The 16874-nt window shown below is 50.5% G+C and overlaps 8 protein-coding genes across 8 annotated transcripts; 2 read left to right on the forward strand and 6 right to left on the reverse strand.

Annotated features, from left to right (window-relative positions):
• Position 1: 1 nt before the first annotated feature.
• CI109_104660 (uncharacterized protein) lies at positions 2–593 on the reverse strand (the record flags this gene model as incomplete). The annotated part of the gene is made up of 2 exons (XM_032005970.1): positions 2–226; positions 321–593. 2 exons carry the CDS (start codon positions 591–593, stop codon positions 2–4), a joined length of 498 nt encoding a protein of 165 aa, XP_031859754.1.
• Positions 594–921: 328 nt separating this feature from the next.
• CI109_104661 (uncharacterized protein) lies at positions 922–3101 on the forward strand (the record flags this gene model as incomplete). The annotated part of the gene is made up of 8 exons (XM_032005971.1): positions 922–1104; positions 1229–1378; positions 1447–1509; positions 1577–1717; positions 1784–2014; positions 2068–2261; positions 2331–2470; positions 2524–3101. 8 exons carry the CDS (start codon positions 922–924, stop codon positions 3099–3101), a joined length of 1680 nt encoding a protein of 559 aa, XP_031859755.1.
• A 302-nt stretch (positions 3102–3403) lies between these two features.
• On the reverse strand, positions 3404–4063 carry CI109_104662 (uncharacterized protein; the record flags this gene model as incomplete). Its single annotated transcript, XM_032005972.1, has 1 exon — positions 3404–4063. The coding sequence occupies one exon, from the start codon at positions 4061–4063 to the stop codon at positions 3404–3406; it is 660 nt and encodes a 219-aa protein (XP_031859756.1).
• Positions 4064–4728: 665 nt separating this feature from the next.
• On the reverse strand, positions 4729–6643 carry CI109_104663 (uncharacterized protein; the record flags this gene model as incomplete). Its single annotated transcript, XM_032005973.1, has 3 exons — positions 4729–5944; positions 6006–6135; positions 6208–6643. 3 exons carry the CDS (start codon positions 6641–6643, stop codon positions 4729–4731), a joined length of 1782 nt encoding a protein of 593 aa, XP_031859757.1.
• A 1338-nt stretch (positions 6644–7981) lies between these two features.
• On the forward strand, positions 7982–9637 carry CI109_104664 (uncharacterized protein; the record flags this gene model as incomplete). Its single annotated transcript, XM_032005974.1, has 8 exons — positions 7982–8191; positions 8270–8301; positions 8362–8404; positions 8478–8553; positions 8631–8882; positions 9013–9104; positions 9171–9292; positions 9361–9637. 8 exons carry the CDS (start codon positions 7982–7984, stop codon positions 9635–9637), a joined length of 1104 nt encoding a protein of 367 aa, XP_031859758.1.
• Positions 9638–9818: 181 nt separating this feature from the next.
• On the reverse strand, positions 9819–11318 carry CI109_104665 (mitochondrial 54S ribosomal protein uL3m; the record flags this gene model as incomplete). Its single annotated transcript, XM_032005975.1, has 4 exons — positions 9819–10163; positions 10312–10423; positions 10607–10863; positions 11106–11318. The coding sequence occupies 4 exons, from the start codon at positions 11316–11318 to the stop codon at positions 9819–9821; spliced, it is 927 nt and encodes a 308-aa protein (XP_031859759.1).
• Positions 11319–11691: 373 nt separating this feature from the next.
• On the reverse strand, positions 11692–12965 carry CI109_104666 (uncharacterized protein; the record flags this gene model as incomplete). The annotated part of the gene is made up of 4 exons (XM_032005976.1): positions 11692–11970; positions 12069–12113; positions 12168–12261; positions 12373–12965. 4 exons carry the CDS (start codon positions 12963–12965, stop codon positions 11692–11694), a joined length of 1011 nt encoding a protein of 336 aa, XP_031859760.1.
• A 1915-nt stretch (positions 12966–14880) lies between these two features.
• Positions 14881–16327, reverse strand: CI109_104667 (uncharacterized protein; the record flags this gene model as incomplete). The annotated part of the gene is made up of 7 exons (XM_065967533.1): positions 14881–14967; positions 15029–15187; positions 15240–15341; positions 15407–15559; positions 15614–15636; positions 15705–15761; positions 16279–16327. 7 exons carry the CDS (start codon positions 16325–16327, stop codon positions 14881–14883), a joined length of 630 nt encoding a protein of 209 aa, XP_065823605.1.
• Between the last annotated feature and the right edge of the window lie 547 nt (positions 16328–16874).

A 16874-nucleotide genomic window follows, 5' to 3' on the forward strand; every position in this document is an offset into this window, starting at 1 on the left:
TCTAGGCCACCCCAAACAGCCTCGTGATCTCATCCTTCTTGTCCATCTTGAGCTCCAGCAGACAGCTTTTCACGGTCGGGTCGGCTCTGAATACCGCTTTTGCAGAAGGAGGTGGAGGTGGGGGAGGTTGAGATCGTTCTGCTACTTCTTGACCTTCTGCGTCATCGGATCCCTTTGGCCGAGGTGTGACTTGTCCAGATTCAGGAGTGTTGGAATCGTCTCGGATCTGTAGACACAATCACGATGCACAGATCAGCCAAATTTGCCCGAACAGATACTATACTCTCATCTCTCAAGATGCAGTTTGAAACAAAACATACCGTTGAGATAGAAGCTGATCCTCTCGTATGTCGTCTGGGCGAGTCTATCCCTCCTATCGTCCCCTTCACAGCTGGCAGAGGTAATCCTCCAGGGAAATGATTACTGTTCGAGGAAAACCCAGCTGACGATTTGGGTTGAGAGTGATTGTCTTCGTCGTCGTCGCCGTCGTCGTTATGAGGGGTGGAGGAACGTTGGATCTGGACGGGAGGGGGCGCTTTTCGCGATCGCATAGAGGAGGAGGCAGAGGAGGATCCAGCTTCTGACGAGGGCATGGTGGCGATTGCAAGGGGAAGTGTAAGGTTTATGTCGAGAATAAGTAGGAATACAACAATCAGATATAGACGGTAGAGGAACGTCAACCAGAACGGTTAGTAGGTAGTGACGCGATTAAGCCGATATCAGGCTCACTTTTGCTCGCAATGTTCGAGACGGAGACGAGCGTGTCTTTGTCTTTGTTTTTGTCTTTCACCGCGTCCAACAGCACGAATGAACAGAATAGATTGAATAATACCTCGATCACCCATCACCATCTCGTCGCTTACCCATCACTGATACTTTGCTGTGTTGGCGCTGGCGTGGCTCGTCAATCGGCTTCGCACGATGGGAGAACCTGCTGCCGACTTCCCAACACCCGCGTCACAACTTCCGTTCTCTAATTCAGATTCCGTCTTTGGTTCTGAAGGGGGAGCGTCAGGATCAGGATCCTCGTTGAAGTGGTACAAGAAAGTCGCAAAGTACAATTCGAGAGGTGGACATCCCTATGAGCTACAAAGTATAAGTCTGGTAGGTTCATCAGCTTCCTCTTCTGCTTCTTGCTCCTAACTAGTCGCCCATTCCGCGAAAGCAAACCATACTGGTTGGACGATTCGTACGCAGCTGACTGAACTTTTCGTTCCGATATATTTAGCAAGGGCCTGGTAATGATAGAAGGGAGACATGCAACTGTGTCACGTTCTGGCCATTCGTAGGCCCCAGAGCACCATGGAAGAGACCGCAAGATGCCGACTGGGATTGGGAAGAATATGAAGGGACCGTCGCGCTGTGTTATGCAGGCAAGGTGAGTGGCTATCATGTCCCGCGCGATCAGTCTTCTGACATGCTGACGGTGAGTGATCGTATACACAGCTGGTAGTGGGAAGATGTACAGACGAAGAGCCTTGGTTAGAATTGTGGGATATGGCAATTGACGTGAGCTACATTTAACTCCTTACGAATCAGTTCGGTAGAAACGAACTGACCACGATCTCTCTTACAGGACAACTTATACGCCGTCGCATGGACATATCACCCTTTGACATGTCATCCTCTCCTTGCGGCAGCAGGGAAAGGCGCATTGATATATCTGATCGACGCCGTGACAAAAGAGTGTATACGCACGTTCAGAGGTCATGGTGACGTGAGTGGAGACGAACGCGCTGTCACTCGAGAGAGCTGAATACTCATGGTGAATGGACCCCATCAGGACATCCTGCGTCTTGCATTCGATCCGAACAATCCTCATATCCTCGCTTCAAGCTCGTATGACCGAACTACCCGAATCTGGAATATCTTGGGTACAGATCCGCCTGAACCTCTACCTGGCGATAAACCCAATGAGAACTTCCCGATGGGTGATGCGGACGAGGGTAATACCATAGTTGCGATACTAGCAGGCGAGGGGAAGGCAGGACATCAGGGGTATGTGACTTGTGCTGTGAGTTTTACCAGATCGCAAGCTAGTCTCTTCCGCTTATATGGCTCACTTAGGCTTTCCATCCAACTAAACGAGCCATAGCAACATGTGGTATGGACTATGTAGTCAAGATATGGCCATTGCCTCCACTACCTGAGATCACAGTACGACCAGTACCGACACCGAGGGGATATCGACCGGCGGTGATTCACTTCCCGCTCTTCTTGACGAATAGGTTTCACGACGATTTCCTGGATCATATCGATTGGTAGGTCTACTTACTCCCCGACTATCGTCTCGATGTATCTTATTGCTGACAGACACGTTCTCCTGCTAGGCTTGGCGACGATGTACTCGTCTCTCGAGCATCGAAGCAAATCATCACATGGCAATGGCTAGGGTACAGGCGGTATTTCAACGATAAACAGTACGCTCCACTGAGTATGGATCCGCCAAGCTCTGACTATACCAACTCAAGTATGTGATCTTCGCGTCTGCCCTGCCATATGCTGATGAGATTTTTTTTTCAGGCTCATATATGGTGATTGCCCGCTATCCCAACTTGGTCGGAGCATGGTTCGTCGCTCCGGGAATCCATCACGCCTTTGTCCCCACCGCCACAGAACTTGAATCTTTCCCCGAGATGGTGACCGATCCCCTAATTGGTTTCTGCGCACAACGCGATGGCGCACCAGAGATCTTGCTGTATAACCCGACATTAGCTGAGGATGACGGATCGATACCTGAACCAATCACCGACCTGCGATACGCTTCCAATCCTCCTAGCGACGATGAAGGGGACGCTGACACCGACAGTCAGGTCAAAATGCACGGCCAGACAGTGGATATACCAAAGGATCTCACAAATCTGACATCATCATCGCCATATCGAAGCTTAAACAAACGAAACCCCTCGCTGGAACCTTGGAGATTGGTAGCGTCAGATTGGTCAAAAGCGCTCCGGAAATCGGGTCTGAAAAGCTGGGTACCGGCAGATCATGCGACGGCTATTCAAAATGTAGCGATCAGTCCGAGGGGCGCGAAATGGATAGTGGGTGCTGGGTCGGGATTGGCGGTGTTCGTCTGGAGGCTGGGGGAAGGGAAGTGAGTCGATGGTAAGGGCGTACTGGCGAGACGGGTGGGATAGATGGTAGAAGGATTGTATAGTGCAGCATGGATATTGTATTGGTATGTCCGATGACTGGACGATTCAGTTCTGCACTGCCGGGTGCGTGCTCGATACTAATACATGTGATCACTGACGCTACGAGATGACAGATGTACTTTTGAATGTGTGTTCGTCCCCATCCCCTCCCAGCTGCCCACTACCTAGCTTCTTGCACCACACCTCTAACGGTCACTCCTCGACAATCTTTCTCCGCGTGTGCCCCCCATGCACGTACTCACACCTCACGCCATCAACCACTTCTTCTTGACGCCCATCGTATCTTCTCCCTCTGGAGCATGACTCATCTCAACTGGCGATAACGACGGACTAGCCGTCTGTGTGCCACCCCCACCAACAGTTCCTGGAGAAGGTAATGGACTCCCGACCGGACTATTGGTGCCGCTCTCCGTATACGGCGTAAGAGGACTCTGCAGTCCTCCACCAAGAGGAGGTCTAACGAACGGAGTGGGAGGTCTTCGTCTACTTATCGGGGAATTACCACCATGCTCGGAGGGTGAGAGGATCTCATCAAGGGAGGAAAGGGAGAATGAAACTACTTTACGACGATGTCCTCCCACAAGGAAAGGTTTGGGCCGGTGGAAGGACATGTCCCCGCTCGACTGAGTAAGGGAGTGGGAGTCGGAGTGGGAGTGAGAAAAGGAATGGGAAGGGGTGATCGTTATACTTGGAACAGGCAAGACGCCCGGGACGGAAAGATGTGAAAAATGAGGAACAGGAGGAGATTTGGGTGTAGTTGGAGTAAAAGGTGAAGTAGGATGATCTTGGAAGTTGCCATTGGCTTCGTTTGTATGACCGTGATTGTGGAGAAAGGACGAGCCGGGGATGAGGAGGAGTGCGAGGATGAGGAAAGCAATATCGATAGTGGTTGAGAGGTAATCCATTTTGTTCAAGTCGTGCCCAGCACAGCTGTAAAAGATCGAACGTATAGTGCTGTTGTTTTCTCGATTAGTGCAGTGATTGCCACTCTTGGTATGAGGAGAGAGAGGAGAATATTGTAGCGAGGAAGACAGTCATGATGCCTTATGAAATACTCCTGGACCATATCCGAGTCGTGGTCATCGTCATGGTTAAGCCTACTCGCAAGATAAAGGTAGTGCAAAGTCTCTTGAAAGGATGACATAGGAGAAATATCCAAAGGATAGTAGAAAGGAAGTGACCGATGTTGCTCGACAGAGCAGGAGAGGGAGAGGGAGAAATACACTAAGGAGACGAAAGTAGTGATCGTTATATTGCAGCAAGGGAGTGAAGCGATCGCACAGCTTTGTGAATCGGCACCCATTGTCTGGACAGCTTGTCGTGCTGTGCGAGATGGCATTGAGGACGATACCTACGCAACGCGACGTAACAGTGCATGAGCTTCCGGTGAGGGAACTTGCTTATGCGACCTCGCACTGGTCTGCTCCTGAACCATCGCGATGATGCAATCCACTTGTGCTCCCACGTAGCCTACCCATGCGATTCATTATGTGTGGCTTACGCCGATGCTCTCCCTGCCCTCTGTATGCTATGTATACCAACTGTCCCCATCATGCTGCCCCGTGGAAAACTAGTACCCATCATCCCTGAGCTTCACCATCAAACCGCCATAAAACCTCGCCAGATCAAACTTCTCCCTCTTCTTCTTCTCCTTCTCTGCCTCTTTCCTCTCCTCAACTTCCTTGTCCTTCTCCCTCTGAGCTTCCGCCAACTGTCTCTTCCCCGTTTCCGTACTCTTCGCACCGGGGATGAAATCCGTCACCCAGTCCATCACTTGTCCAACTTGGGCGAGATCCCAATCAGCCAGTGAGGTAGACGATGATGAAGGTTTGGGAGGGGTCCCCGCTTTGCCTGAAGATTTCTTGTAGTCTGCAATTTGACGTTCGGCGACTTTCGGATCGCTTGACAGACCGAGATGTTCGTATGCGCCGTGTCGACCCATCGAACCTCCTTTTCCATCATCCTCCCAGCCTCCAGGCATACTCTCGTCTGCCTTTCCCTCTTTCTTCATACCACTGATTGCTCCGTTGGGGAACAATCCTCCTTCTCCTCTCAGATCCCAATGGTGGCACTCATCAACAGCGCCGAGATACTCTCCCCACTTTGCACTCGACACACTGACCAATCCGTCATTCCCTTCGTAGATGCGCTTGCCATCGGGTCCAGTGATAAAGTTGGACGAATCTTCCGCATAGCCGTTCTCTGCCGCAGCGTCGAGAACGAGCTTTGGGAACCATAGAGGATGAAGAACGGACATCTTAGAGCATCGACCGGCGACCGAGGTGTACTTCACGGTGTCAACATCGGGTGTGTTGGGATTGAAGTGATCCCGCAGGAACGAGGTAGTGAGATTGGAGTACGCGGGGGAGTCGAAGATGGACAACAGGTATGATGTCAAACCAGCAGCGAGACTTCCGATCGCGTCGACCTTTCTCTGCTTTCCGTTTTCAGGTTGAGGTGGTCTAGCCAACAAAGGCGATTTGAGAGAAAATGGAAGTGCCTTGCTCCCTGAACCCGTCAACGCGGCAGTAGCATTCGCGACAGCTGCAGCTGACCCTACACCAATGTTCGCAGCACACCAGTCCATGAACGGGGATCCGCGATGAGGTGTACCGATGGTAGTCAAGGAGACAGGTGTGTAGGTGGTGGGTTTGAGGTGAGAGATGAGGTATCGACAATCAAGGCCTCCCATGGAATGAGCGACAAAGTTGACACCGGTACCGCGAGGAAGGGTGTTCTTCAGGAACTCGTGCATCTGTTCGGCACGTTCTTGGATAGAGCCGGTGCTAGAGGATAATGACGGTCAGTTGGGGCGATGATATACGGAGAGGTCGTGCGCAGACCTACCCTTTAACTCCCACCACAACAACGTCCACTCCCATCCTATCTCGTAACACTTCCAAAACACTTGCCCAATAATGCAATTTCAACGAAGGGAAGAGGGGTATCGGGGTGGCAGTTGAGAAGCCATAGAGACCTGCGCAACACAACATCAGCGACAAGAATGGTGTCGAGTCCTGCCGGACAAAGCATTAAGGGGGCAACATACCATGACAGAGCACCACAGTCTCTCTTGGTGGCTTAGCAGCCCCAGGGATCAACAATCTCTCGTCGTTCATCAATCCATAAATGTCGGTTGGTCCAGCTGGCCATTTCGGATCCGGTGCCAATTTGGGGAATCTCCTGTGTGAAGGTGGATGACGATGTTGATGTCCGCTCTTCTGCTTTGGGTCATCTTGAGCTTCATCACGTAGTCTAGATGGTCCAGCTACAGGTATATCGTCGTCCGACGACTGTGGTGAAGGTTTGGACTCGGCAGCAGATGATGTTGCTGCAGTAGCTCGAAGAAGAGGTGCTTGACGATGAACGGGTATCGTCGTGCGCGCTCGACCTTTCCCTTTGACGGTGGGGATGTGGTCGATCCATTTATGAACGATGTATCGTGCTATTTGAAGATAGCGAAAGGGGGAGAGAGTAGTGCCCATTCTCAATCACCGGGGCCTGTGCGTGCACGAGGGGGAAAATGAGAGATCGAAGAGGCGAATGAAGGATTTGGGTTGGGCGAAAGGGTGTACACGGTGGGGCAATGGTTGAATGAATGACTGAGGGTTGGAGTTTCGCTGTGGTTTATGTGGTTGTTATCATGTACGTGTTGTATGAATGGAGTATGAAGGAGGGGTGGTGTGTATAACGAGAAAAAGAGGGAATTATTGTTGCTACGATGGAATTGTAGTATGGGTGTTATGACGTGGTGACAGTCTGTTGCCTACTGCACCGAAAAAGGTACAAGGACTAGACCATTCGGAACGGGATCAATTTATACCTCGGAATTCGGTTCTTGATTCCTGTGGCACCCTGCTCTCTCATTCGCCACCCAAAAGACCAAAAGAAGATGTAAACAATCAATTTGGTGGGGGTGGGGAATGACAGGGTTGTTGTGCTTCGCTCGGTCGGTCTGTTGAAGTGACTACTGGTGGGTCAAAGGAGTATGAGTATGGCAATTGAGCAATTGAGCTAGTGGTGGTGCTTGTTGTTGACATACCATATGTTATTGTCATCGCTTGTGGCTCCTATATATACATTTCGGCCATCCAATACATTCACTTTTGGTGGGGAAAGCGCACGGGTCATCTGACTTTGACGTTCAGACCAGATGGAAAGGATCGTTTGTTTACGCAACTGGCAATAACATCAACGATGTAAACACCGGTCCTCTAGTCATGTCGAGATGCACCATTGTGCACCATCTCTGATCCATACGGTGCATCATCGCTGCTGGACCACAACTTGATTGTATGAATAAAGACACCCAGACACTCAGCGGAGGAATGGCGCGGAAGCAAATGTCATGAATCAGGGAGACAGAGGCACGCGTCTCCATTGTTTTGCTTTCTGTTCTTTCTGTTACTGCTCCTAACTGAGATGAGATTTCCAAAACAACCGATCAAGGCGCATTGCACAAGCCCTCATCATTGACACAGCTTACTACATACATCTCAAAATCTCATCTACCTCATCTGCACTCGCCTTCACATCCCCTCTTGTCATTCCTTATCCATTCACTTTGTCACTTCCAAAGCACTGCATCACCGGAGGATTGTAGAACTTTGTTAGGTAGAAAGATACCGACCGACGCGCATTGATTTTCTTGCATCGCAGTCACATTTGATCGAATTACACAGCATCGTCATCGCTATTTCTTTTTTGCATCCAAACCACCATCTTTCTGCAATAGCATCCTATAGATACCTTATACACTCGTTAATCTCGACTACAACCACCCCCACCTGATATTGCACAATCCCGATTGACTCGAAAACACCATGCGATCATTCACCAAAGGCACAACCGCTCTCCTTCCACTCGCTCTCTCCCTCTTCGCCCCCCTCGCACAAGCCGCCACGACATGTAACGGACACGCAGAGCTCTGCGATCGACTGTACTCTAATGTCACCTTCATCGGAGCGCATGACAGTTATGCGGTAGGGAGCAGTGTTGCCGATAACCAAAATCAGGATGTGACGACCCAGCTGGTGAGTGAAATTGCTTGGCACAGAAGCCCAAGATGGTGAACCAGCAGATATGGAGTCTAAGCGCTGAGCTTTCCGCAGAATGACGGTATTAGAACCTTACAAGTGCAGGCGTAGGTCACGCACGAATCACTATTTGTTTATCACCGTGCAGCGGCTGACCATGCCCACAGTCACAACACTTCAGATGGTGTCCATCTCTGTCACTCGTCTTGTGTAAGTTTCCTTGATCTACCAACACGACCTAAGAGATTCTTGCTGAAACAGTTTATCATTGTCAATCTCGTAGTCTCTCCTTGATGGCGGTCTCCTGTCGGACTACTTGGGCAAAGTAGCCTCTTGGGTCTCCTCCAATCCCAACGAAGGTATGTCTTCACATCTCCGACATAAACCGCACCGTTCTCCACAGTCTCGCAAGCTGACTCGTCCTATTCCCTCTCAGTTGTCACATTCATAATAGTCAACATCGACAACCTTCCCATCACCTCCTTTTCCTCCGCGTTCTCAACAGCCGGTTTGGAATCGAAGATGTATTCTCCTCCCTCATCGCCTGTCGAGCTTTCCGCTTGGCCCTCGCTTGGCACACTCATTGACGCCGGAACCCCTGTTGTCGCGTTCATCGACAACCAAGCAGATGCGAGCTCTGTACCCTATCTTATTGACGAGTTCTCGAACATCTGGGAGGATGCTTATGGTGAGTTGCGTGGCCGCCATTTTGATGAAAGCACAAGAAATAGGAATAGCTCTTCCAGTGGAGACGGGACGAAGGAAAACCGTCGGGCGGAATAAGACCAAATAGTACGGAGCTGATGAAGCCATCGCAGACGTCACGGACCAATCTTTCGGCTGTGCAGTCAACCGAACTTCAGGTAGCGCGGGTTCTCAGATGATGCTCATCAACCATTTCCTTGACACTGTGGGTGTTCTCTCACCCAATCAGAATGACTACGTGTGCTGACACACTACTTCGCCCCGTCTTCAGACTTACACTCTCGGCGGGACACAGCTGTTCGTCCCCAAGAAGGACAAACTGAACGAGACCAACGCTGAGACCGGAACTGGAAGTATCGGTTTCCACGTTGACAACTGTCACTCCATCTGGGGGTGAGTTTGTACTGCCCTTCTTCTTTCATCTGAGCATAGCTGACCAATATCGTCTCCTCCAACTACAGTCGCAATCCCAACCACATCTTGCTCGACTTTTACGACTCGAACGGTAATGCGCCTTTCAACGTTGCTGCTTCTCTCAACGGAGTTTCTGCGCCTACCAACACCATCGCAGCGACTACACCTACGGCGTCTACCACTAGCGGCGGTACAGCCAAGGTATCCTCATCGTCTATAAGCAGCGGAGCTTTGCCCGTCCTTAATGGATTCGTGGGCGGTGCTGTTTTGGGTGCAGGGATCATGGCCAGTGTGGTGATTGGAGCTGGTAGGGTTTTGCTTTAAGACCGGGACTGCTGCAGCTGGACTGCTATTCCGTCCTTTTTGGGCGAGCGATGATGATGTTAGTATTTACGATATGAATTAACGCCGGACACGTCGGGACAAGGACATAGTTCAAATGACTGGAACTCGGACGTAGATCTCAATGCATGGATATGAGCAGTATTGCGATGTATGACTTCCTTTACTTCTCCGCGTAACCTTCTCCCTTCCACTCCACGACATCTGGCCAGCCCTCTTGCTTGACTCGCTCCACAGTACCAGCGGGAGTAGGCAGTCCAACTACACCTTTACCCAACCATTCACCTTCCTCTTTACCCTTCTGCAAGGCCAACTGCGCCTTGCTCTTGAGAGCCTTTTTGGAATCCCGTACGGAGATGAAAGCGTCATCTGCACCAGGGACGGAACCTCGGACGTAGAGAAGGTTGAGGACGTGGTCGACACGATGAACGAGGAGATTCTGGGTCGTTCGAAGGACGGTTCCCATGTGTCCGGGCATCTTCTTACCGGGGATAACTCGACCGGGGTCCTGGGAGATGAGAGAAGGGCCGAGTCAGCACCATACGGGAGGGGGGGCATACATTTAAACCAGACAGCCATACTATGGTAGTATGATAGCAGTTGTTGCTTGCCCACGCAAGTAGCTGAAGGACAACACGAAACAAAACACCACGAACCTGGTTTTGACCGATAGAACCTCCTGATCTGTGCTTGACGGAAACACCGTGCGAAGCCTTGAGACCTCTGAAGCCGTGTCGCTTCATCACACCTTGGAATCCCTTTCCGATGCTGCGGGGGGTGGAGTGCGTCAGTGACAATGCGAATCTGTGGTGTGTTCTCCTCTGCTTCCTTCCCAGTCAACGGTCCTCCTCTTTTCGTTTCGGAATACCTCATTCATGATACCCAATCGTTGTCGCCCCTCTGCCTCCTAACCCACCAAGCCACGTTGACTGGACTGAAAGAGTCACCCACCTAATACCTTGCACATCGACAAATTGTCCAGGAACGAAATGTCCCGCACTCAACTCCGTCCCAACATCCAACAAAGCATCCTCTGAAACCTGATACTCCTTCAAACGGTATTTCGGTTCCACGCCAGCTTTTCTAAAATGACCCAATTGTTGTGCCGGGGTAGTTTTGGGCGGCCGGGAGGCGGCGCCGATTTGGAGAGTGTGATAAGGTGATGTGGTAGGTGGGGGGGAATGTCGGACGACTTGGTTGGCGTCGACCTGGAGAGCGGAGCGTTAAGCGATGTGGGGTAACAAGGCAGAGACAAGGTCACGAAGCGCATCGGACGGGCATGGTAGGAAAGAGAGGGAGGATTCATCTTGTCAGCATAGATCCTCGGCTCAGTGATATACCTCCTGACGGAGCATCTGTTTACAGCGCAACGACCTCATCCCCTCCGCCCAGGCGACCGGATCCCCCTGCTCCTATCGCTTCCAAGTGTACGCAAATCGCCCAAACCCACCTGTAAAACCGTCACTGGCCATCTCCTCCCATCCTGATCCCACAACGCTGTCATCCCTCTCTTCCTCGCAATCAAGCCCGTTCTAAGTGTGTGCGGTGTCCATTTCCCTACGGACGACGAAGAGGAAGATGAAGATGCTTCGGGAGTAGCCTCGGCGAGAGTTGCCAGTGATCGTGTGAACGGTTGGCGTAATGTACGGATGAAAGAGCGCATCGTGGGTCTCGTGTTACGTCTATAGAGAATGGGAAATAGGAAGATAGCGAAAGAGGTCAACCAGGTTGTTGTATGAGCACTGTGAGATTGGATTTTCGACCACATCTGTGCAACAACGAAACAAGTTCGATTTTCAAAGTTGGTCGAAATTTGGTTCCGTCATCGTCGTTGTGGCACTATCCCACCATCAATGGTCGTCGAGTATTGAGGGTTGATATTGGTGTTCGTGTAGATTGTACAGTATGCATACAATACATGCTATTCAAAATCTTCTTTCTTCTCACCATCTAGGTGTCTATTTACAATGATCTACATATGTTTTTATCTTATCCAATTCACCAGACATCGGCGAATAATTTCGTTTCTCTTTCTCTCATCTCTGTCCAGCTTTTTCATTGTCCTTCCTTTCCACCTGCATCTCACTTGATCGTTCCTCTCTGTACGGCTCATCGGGTAGGTAGAACCACCAAACACATTGTATTGCCCTAAATCCAATGACGACGCCGATCGTCCCCGGTGATCCGATAAGCACCAAGATGGATCGAGCGACACATGCGCCAAAGATTAGGGCGAATGCGCCGAGGAGACGGACGTCTCGTGTTCGAATAGGTTTGAGAGCGAAGAGAAAGGGGTCGTTGAAGATGTCTACCCACTAAGACAGGAGAAGAGAGGACGATGTCAGCCATTGCCTCCGGAAAGAAAATCTTCGAATTTGAAGTTGTCATTTCACGGGAAACATTCGAGACTCACGGTACTTGTCAAAGGAACAGTACATCCCAGAGGACTTCCGAGTTTCTGCAAAGGCATCAGTGTCAGTATGAGCAAATTTATGTACCGGGTAAGACTCACACTCCCTACAGCACCTTGCAGACCCATCGCCGCCGACAAAAAAGCTAACGCTAGCATACCTTTTGGCGTGACCCAAGATGGATCTCCACGGCCGCTGCGACAGAGTATCATCAGCTCGGGGGTTCCTTGTGGGCGAACATATCAAAATTCATGGCGCAGCCAGTCGTGTATAGTGTTCATGCTTCAAATGTCACTCCGCACTTACCTGGCAACACCACTTTCACCGGACACCAAAGCCGCCACAGCTGCCCCCATCATCAACACCATCATCCCCAGTGTTGCCCCAACCAGCCAACTCCTCTTCCTGCCCCCAACCCTATTCCCAATCTGTCCCAAACTCGCGCCTACTAAGAAACATAACAAGCTGACCAGTGCTTGTTGATCCATCTTTTGAAACCCGTCGTCTGCCCCAGGGGTCCAAGTTCGGGCAATTGCCAATCCGAGTTGTGCCGCATTACCAGTTTGGAAACCGCACCATACGAAACATGCTGCGAAGGAAGGTGCTGCAGTCAAACCGGTCAAGAAACACGAATAAATGGCTATTGGTGAAGTGGCAGATGAGTCGATGGACGTGGACAGATGATCGAGAAATCGCCGATGGGCAGGAGGAGGTTTCGAGACGAAAGTTGGGGATGGCGAACGATCAGGTGTCGAAGAGGTCGAGTCTGAAGCAGAGGGGGAGGGAGAATAGGTGTTATCGGTATCAGAATCGGCGACTGCCTCAATATCAATATTAAAAGCGTCGAGTGATTTTGCGATCGAGTTGTTCCGACCGTGGGCGTAAGCGTTGGCGTCCATGACACTGTCTTGGGTGGCGTTGGCTCTGCCTTTTTGGGGGACAAGGACAGGTTGATAAACGAGCAAAGGCGTTTTTGTTGTCCAAGGGTCTTGAAGAGACTCTGGAAGCAATGTACCACTCGGACAGGATGATTCAATGTTGATCTCAAGACGATTTATCTATTAGACTATGGATTTGTTAGGAATGTGATGCTCTCAAGTGACAGCAATTGAGGTGGCGAGCAAGTAAGGTAATGAAACATCATTCCGGTTCAGCTCAGTATATGTATCTACACACACGCTACAGTACGCTGGGCCAGGTATGTGCCGCACCGACCGACACGGTGTGACAGTGACTGTGCTTTGATGGAATGGTTCGATGACTAACTCGTGCCAATATCACTAGCACTAGAGTATGCCAAGAAAATGGATGAACGGTTTCATCGTTGACTTGAGTCACCTCTCACAAGCCGGTCTGTGTGTGATCTCTTGGTATGAGCAGTAGTGACACTGAAACGTGCCAAAGCTCGTTACCTACATAATAATGGAGTGTAAAGTGGATCCGCGCACTACAGCTACAGTATTGTCTGGAATCGGTGAATCGGTAGGTCCAGATAAGAGTAGTCTCTACGTATCCGATCACGATTCGAACTAAGACTCCTTTGCCAAGAAACTTCACTCTCCAACGAGTGCAAAGGTATCCATGTAAGAAGGAAGGGCTGGCATGTACAGTACATGTACATGTATGAGTGGGTGTGTTAGTCTGAATAACTGTGATGCAAGTCTCGATGTGTAGTGTAGTAGCTACACATTCCAGACCGCAGTCAATTTAGACTGAATCGCAATGGAGTTTTCTCTTGCCAGGACCGGCGGTACATTTCTGAGATTTAGCGCATCGCTTCACAAGATCCCTGTCTTCCTCATCCGATCATCCGATCCAATTGGACACAGTCTGCTTATCTCTCTCGAGTGGAGACTAACTGGACAATGAAAATGAACGCTAATGACTTCCACACGTCACGTTTGGGGATTCCGGCTGAGCCAAACGAAGTCGGTCGATTCGAATGACGTTGTTTTCGCCAAGCCAGCAACCCGGTGATTAGAATGGATCTAAAGTCCGTGGTTAGTAGCTCTCTAGTACGTGTGTGTGTCAGTGACTGTGAATCCATTTTCCTGCGTGTGGAACGAGATCGACTTTGAACAACTGTAGTGTCGAAGTCGGCGTTGCTGTTAGCGCCGTTGGTATCTTGGCAAACGTGCTCTGCATTACACATCTGCACTGCATCTCTGTAGGTTATTGTGGCGTAGAGTGGCGTACAGATGGTGACATGTATCGCTGATATATGAAGATCGTCACGACAACCACCTAGTACTTTCCTTATCATGACGATATCCAGATAGCACTAAGAATACCACTAGAGGGTGGTCTAGCACGTTGGGATGGTACGAAACTAACCTTAGTCTCTTGGCATTCGGTATCAGAATCGAACTTTGTCGGTATACGACGGTCAACAGTAATCACCGTTGCAATCGTTCATTCGTTTTCCGCACGTACTGTATCTGTATCAACGTTCTCCTAATCCAATCATCCATTCATTGCAGCGTCTGGGTTATAGTTTGTGTTGCTCAGCATGTGCATGGTTCGGTCTCATCTCGAAACGACAAGAACCTAGTTTTCACCTCAAAGGGTTATGGTCCTATGTAAAGGAAAATAGTATAGAAAAGAAAAAAGAATTGATTAACAACTGTCATGTTGACTTGCTCGGAAAAGAAGATGTGCATTGAAGGATAAGAAAGAGCCCTTTGTTTCTGTTGTCATATTGAAGGAGAAAAAAACTACCAGATGATCGATTACGCGCCCGCACCCACGCCTCCGTCGTCCCGTCGGCCGTCGTTCCTCCTCCTCTCTCCACCTTCACGCCCGTACCTTCTTCACTTAAGCAGCGGGAGCGGCGTCACCACCGGCACCGGCAGCGGTAGGGCACGCAGAGGCGATGTGACCGGGCTGGCCACAGTTGTAGCACTATCAAACCATCACGCGTCAGAAAGGATTGACCTCAAACCGGTAGAGAACAACTACTCACAGTTCGGCCTTGCTCCTGGGGGCACTCTCGGGAGATGTGTCCGTCTTGACCACAGTTGTAGCACTTTCGAGCACCACCGAAACCGGCACCGAATTGTCGAGCACCGCCGTTACCGCCGGAAGGACAGTCTCGGGAGATGTGGCCGACACCACCACAGGTCTGAGCGAGATGTCAGCATTGGTTGATCATTGGATTCGCCGATTGTACTCACGTAACAAGACTTGTTGGCGAAACCACCGTTGTAGCCACCGAACTGTTGTTGACCGCCGAAACCGCCAGCAGCGGCGTCACCAGCCTCAGGGCACATTCGAGCCTGAACAACGAACACCGTTTGTCAATTTGCGCTCCCATACAAAAACCGAAGCCGTGTCAACTCACGATGTGACCGGGCTTACCGCATCGGTAGCACTCGCCACCGGCACCACCGGCAGCACCACCGAAACCACCAGCAGCGGGGCCTTGGGGACAGGCGCTAGAGACGTGACCCTCCTGACCACAGGTGTAACAAGCCTTGTTCTTGGGTTGAGGACACTGCACAGACGACTATCAGTATGGCCACCAAATGTGTGAAAAGACAATGCTCACGTCTCGGCTCAAGTGACCGGCAACTAACAAGAAGCAAAACCAAACAGATCGTTAGCATGAGTCGATAGACAGGAGAGGAAGTGATATTTACGACCACAGTTGTAACAGGTAGGAGCCTGGGCGGGACACTGGGCAGCAACGTGACCTTCTGTAGATTCATCAGGTAAGCATATCTCTCGGAACCATTGAAAGAGGGTTGGGTGTATGTGTGTCAGTAAGTGCGCTGCGTTAGGTGTAGTGTCGTGGGCAGTGTGCAGCGAGCAGTGGAAGGCCGACAAAGACGAAGAACCACACAGTGAACGATGAACGCTACGAAGGCAGCGAAGGTACAGTTGTAATAATGGCATGACGACATGAGCAGGCTCTCCTTCGCGATACCGTCATCTCTGGACCGGCACGCAAGTGGAGAGGTCAATGATTGGCTATGTACGAGGGAGTTCTTCTTTTTCTTGATGTCTTCTTCTTTCGTCGTCTTCTTCTCGTCATCGTGTCTCGACTCGACTCGACATTCGCTCCCCCGCACACGCAACAACACGCTCGCACGACACTCTCAACACTCAACGCTCATCACTGCCCACGACTGGACCCCATACCACCAAGTCGCAATGCGACATGCCGCACACACGCACACATACACCACTCCCAAAGAAACACCCACTACGCACGTTGTCCACACTTGAAACAGGAGCTAGCTCGGGGGGCACCACCGTACATTTTGCGAGGAGTTGAACTTTGTTGAGAAGTTGTAGTTGTTGATTCGGATTGAGGTTTGAGACCGAAAGATCGAGGTCTGTTTTGTTGATACTGTCGGGTGAAGGTGGTGGCAAATCGGAGTTGACGAGTGAGGATGGGACGCATACAGTTAGCGACTATCAAGGCAATGTAAGAAAAGGAATTCAAAGGGACAGAGATGACAGAAAGGAAGGACATGGGGGTGTAAAGATGTCCATGACCTCAGCCGGCTACTAGGACAGCGACGCATGATCGCATATGCTCTCGAAGTCGCCGGCTTCAATCTGGGTGGTGGAAGGATAGTATAGAAGGCGACGAGACTCACGAATAGGTTTATTGATTGGAGAAAGAGAGAAGAAGAGGAAGATTGTTGTTGAGCGGCGAGTAGATATCAAAATTCGGAGGTTGTCGCTGCAGTGGTCCACCTGAAAAAATCAAAAAAATAGCCAGTGCGGAGTTTCGGAGTTATCCGAGCGGGGTAAGTGGCGCTCAGACTCTATCACGATTCCTTTATTGCTTGCAACCCATA

Source organism: Kwoniella shandongensis, chromosome 8 (genome assembly GCF_008629635.2).
Source record: "Kwoniella shandongensis chromosome 8, complete sequence".
In the NCBI taxonomy this organism is placed as follows: Eukaryota; Fungi; Basidiomycota; class Tremellomycetes; order Tremellales; family Cryptococcaceae; genus Kwoniella; species Kwoniella shandongensis.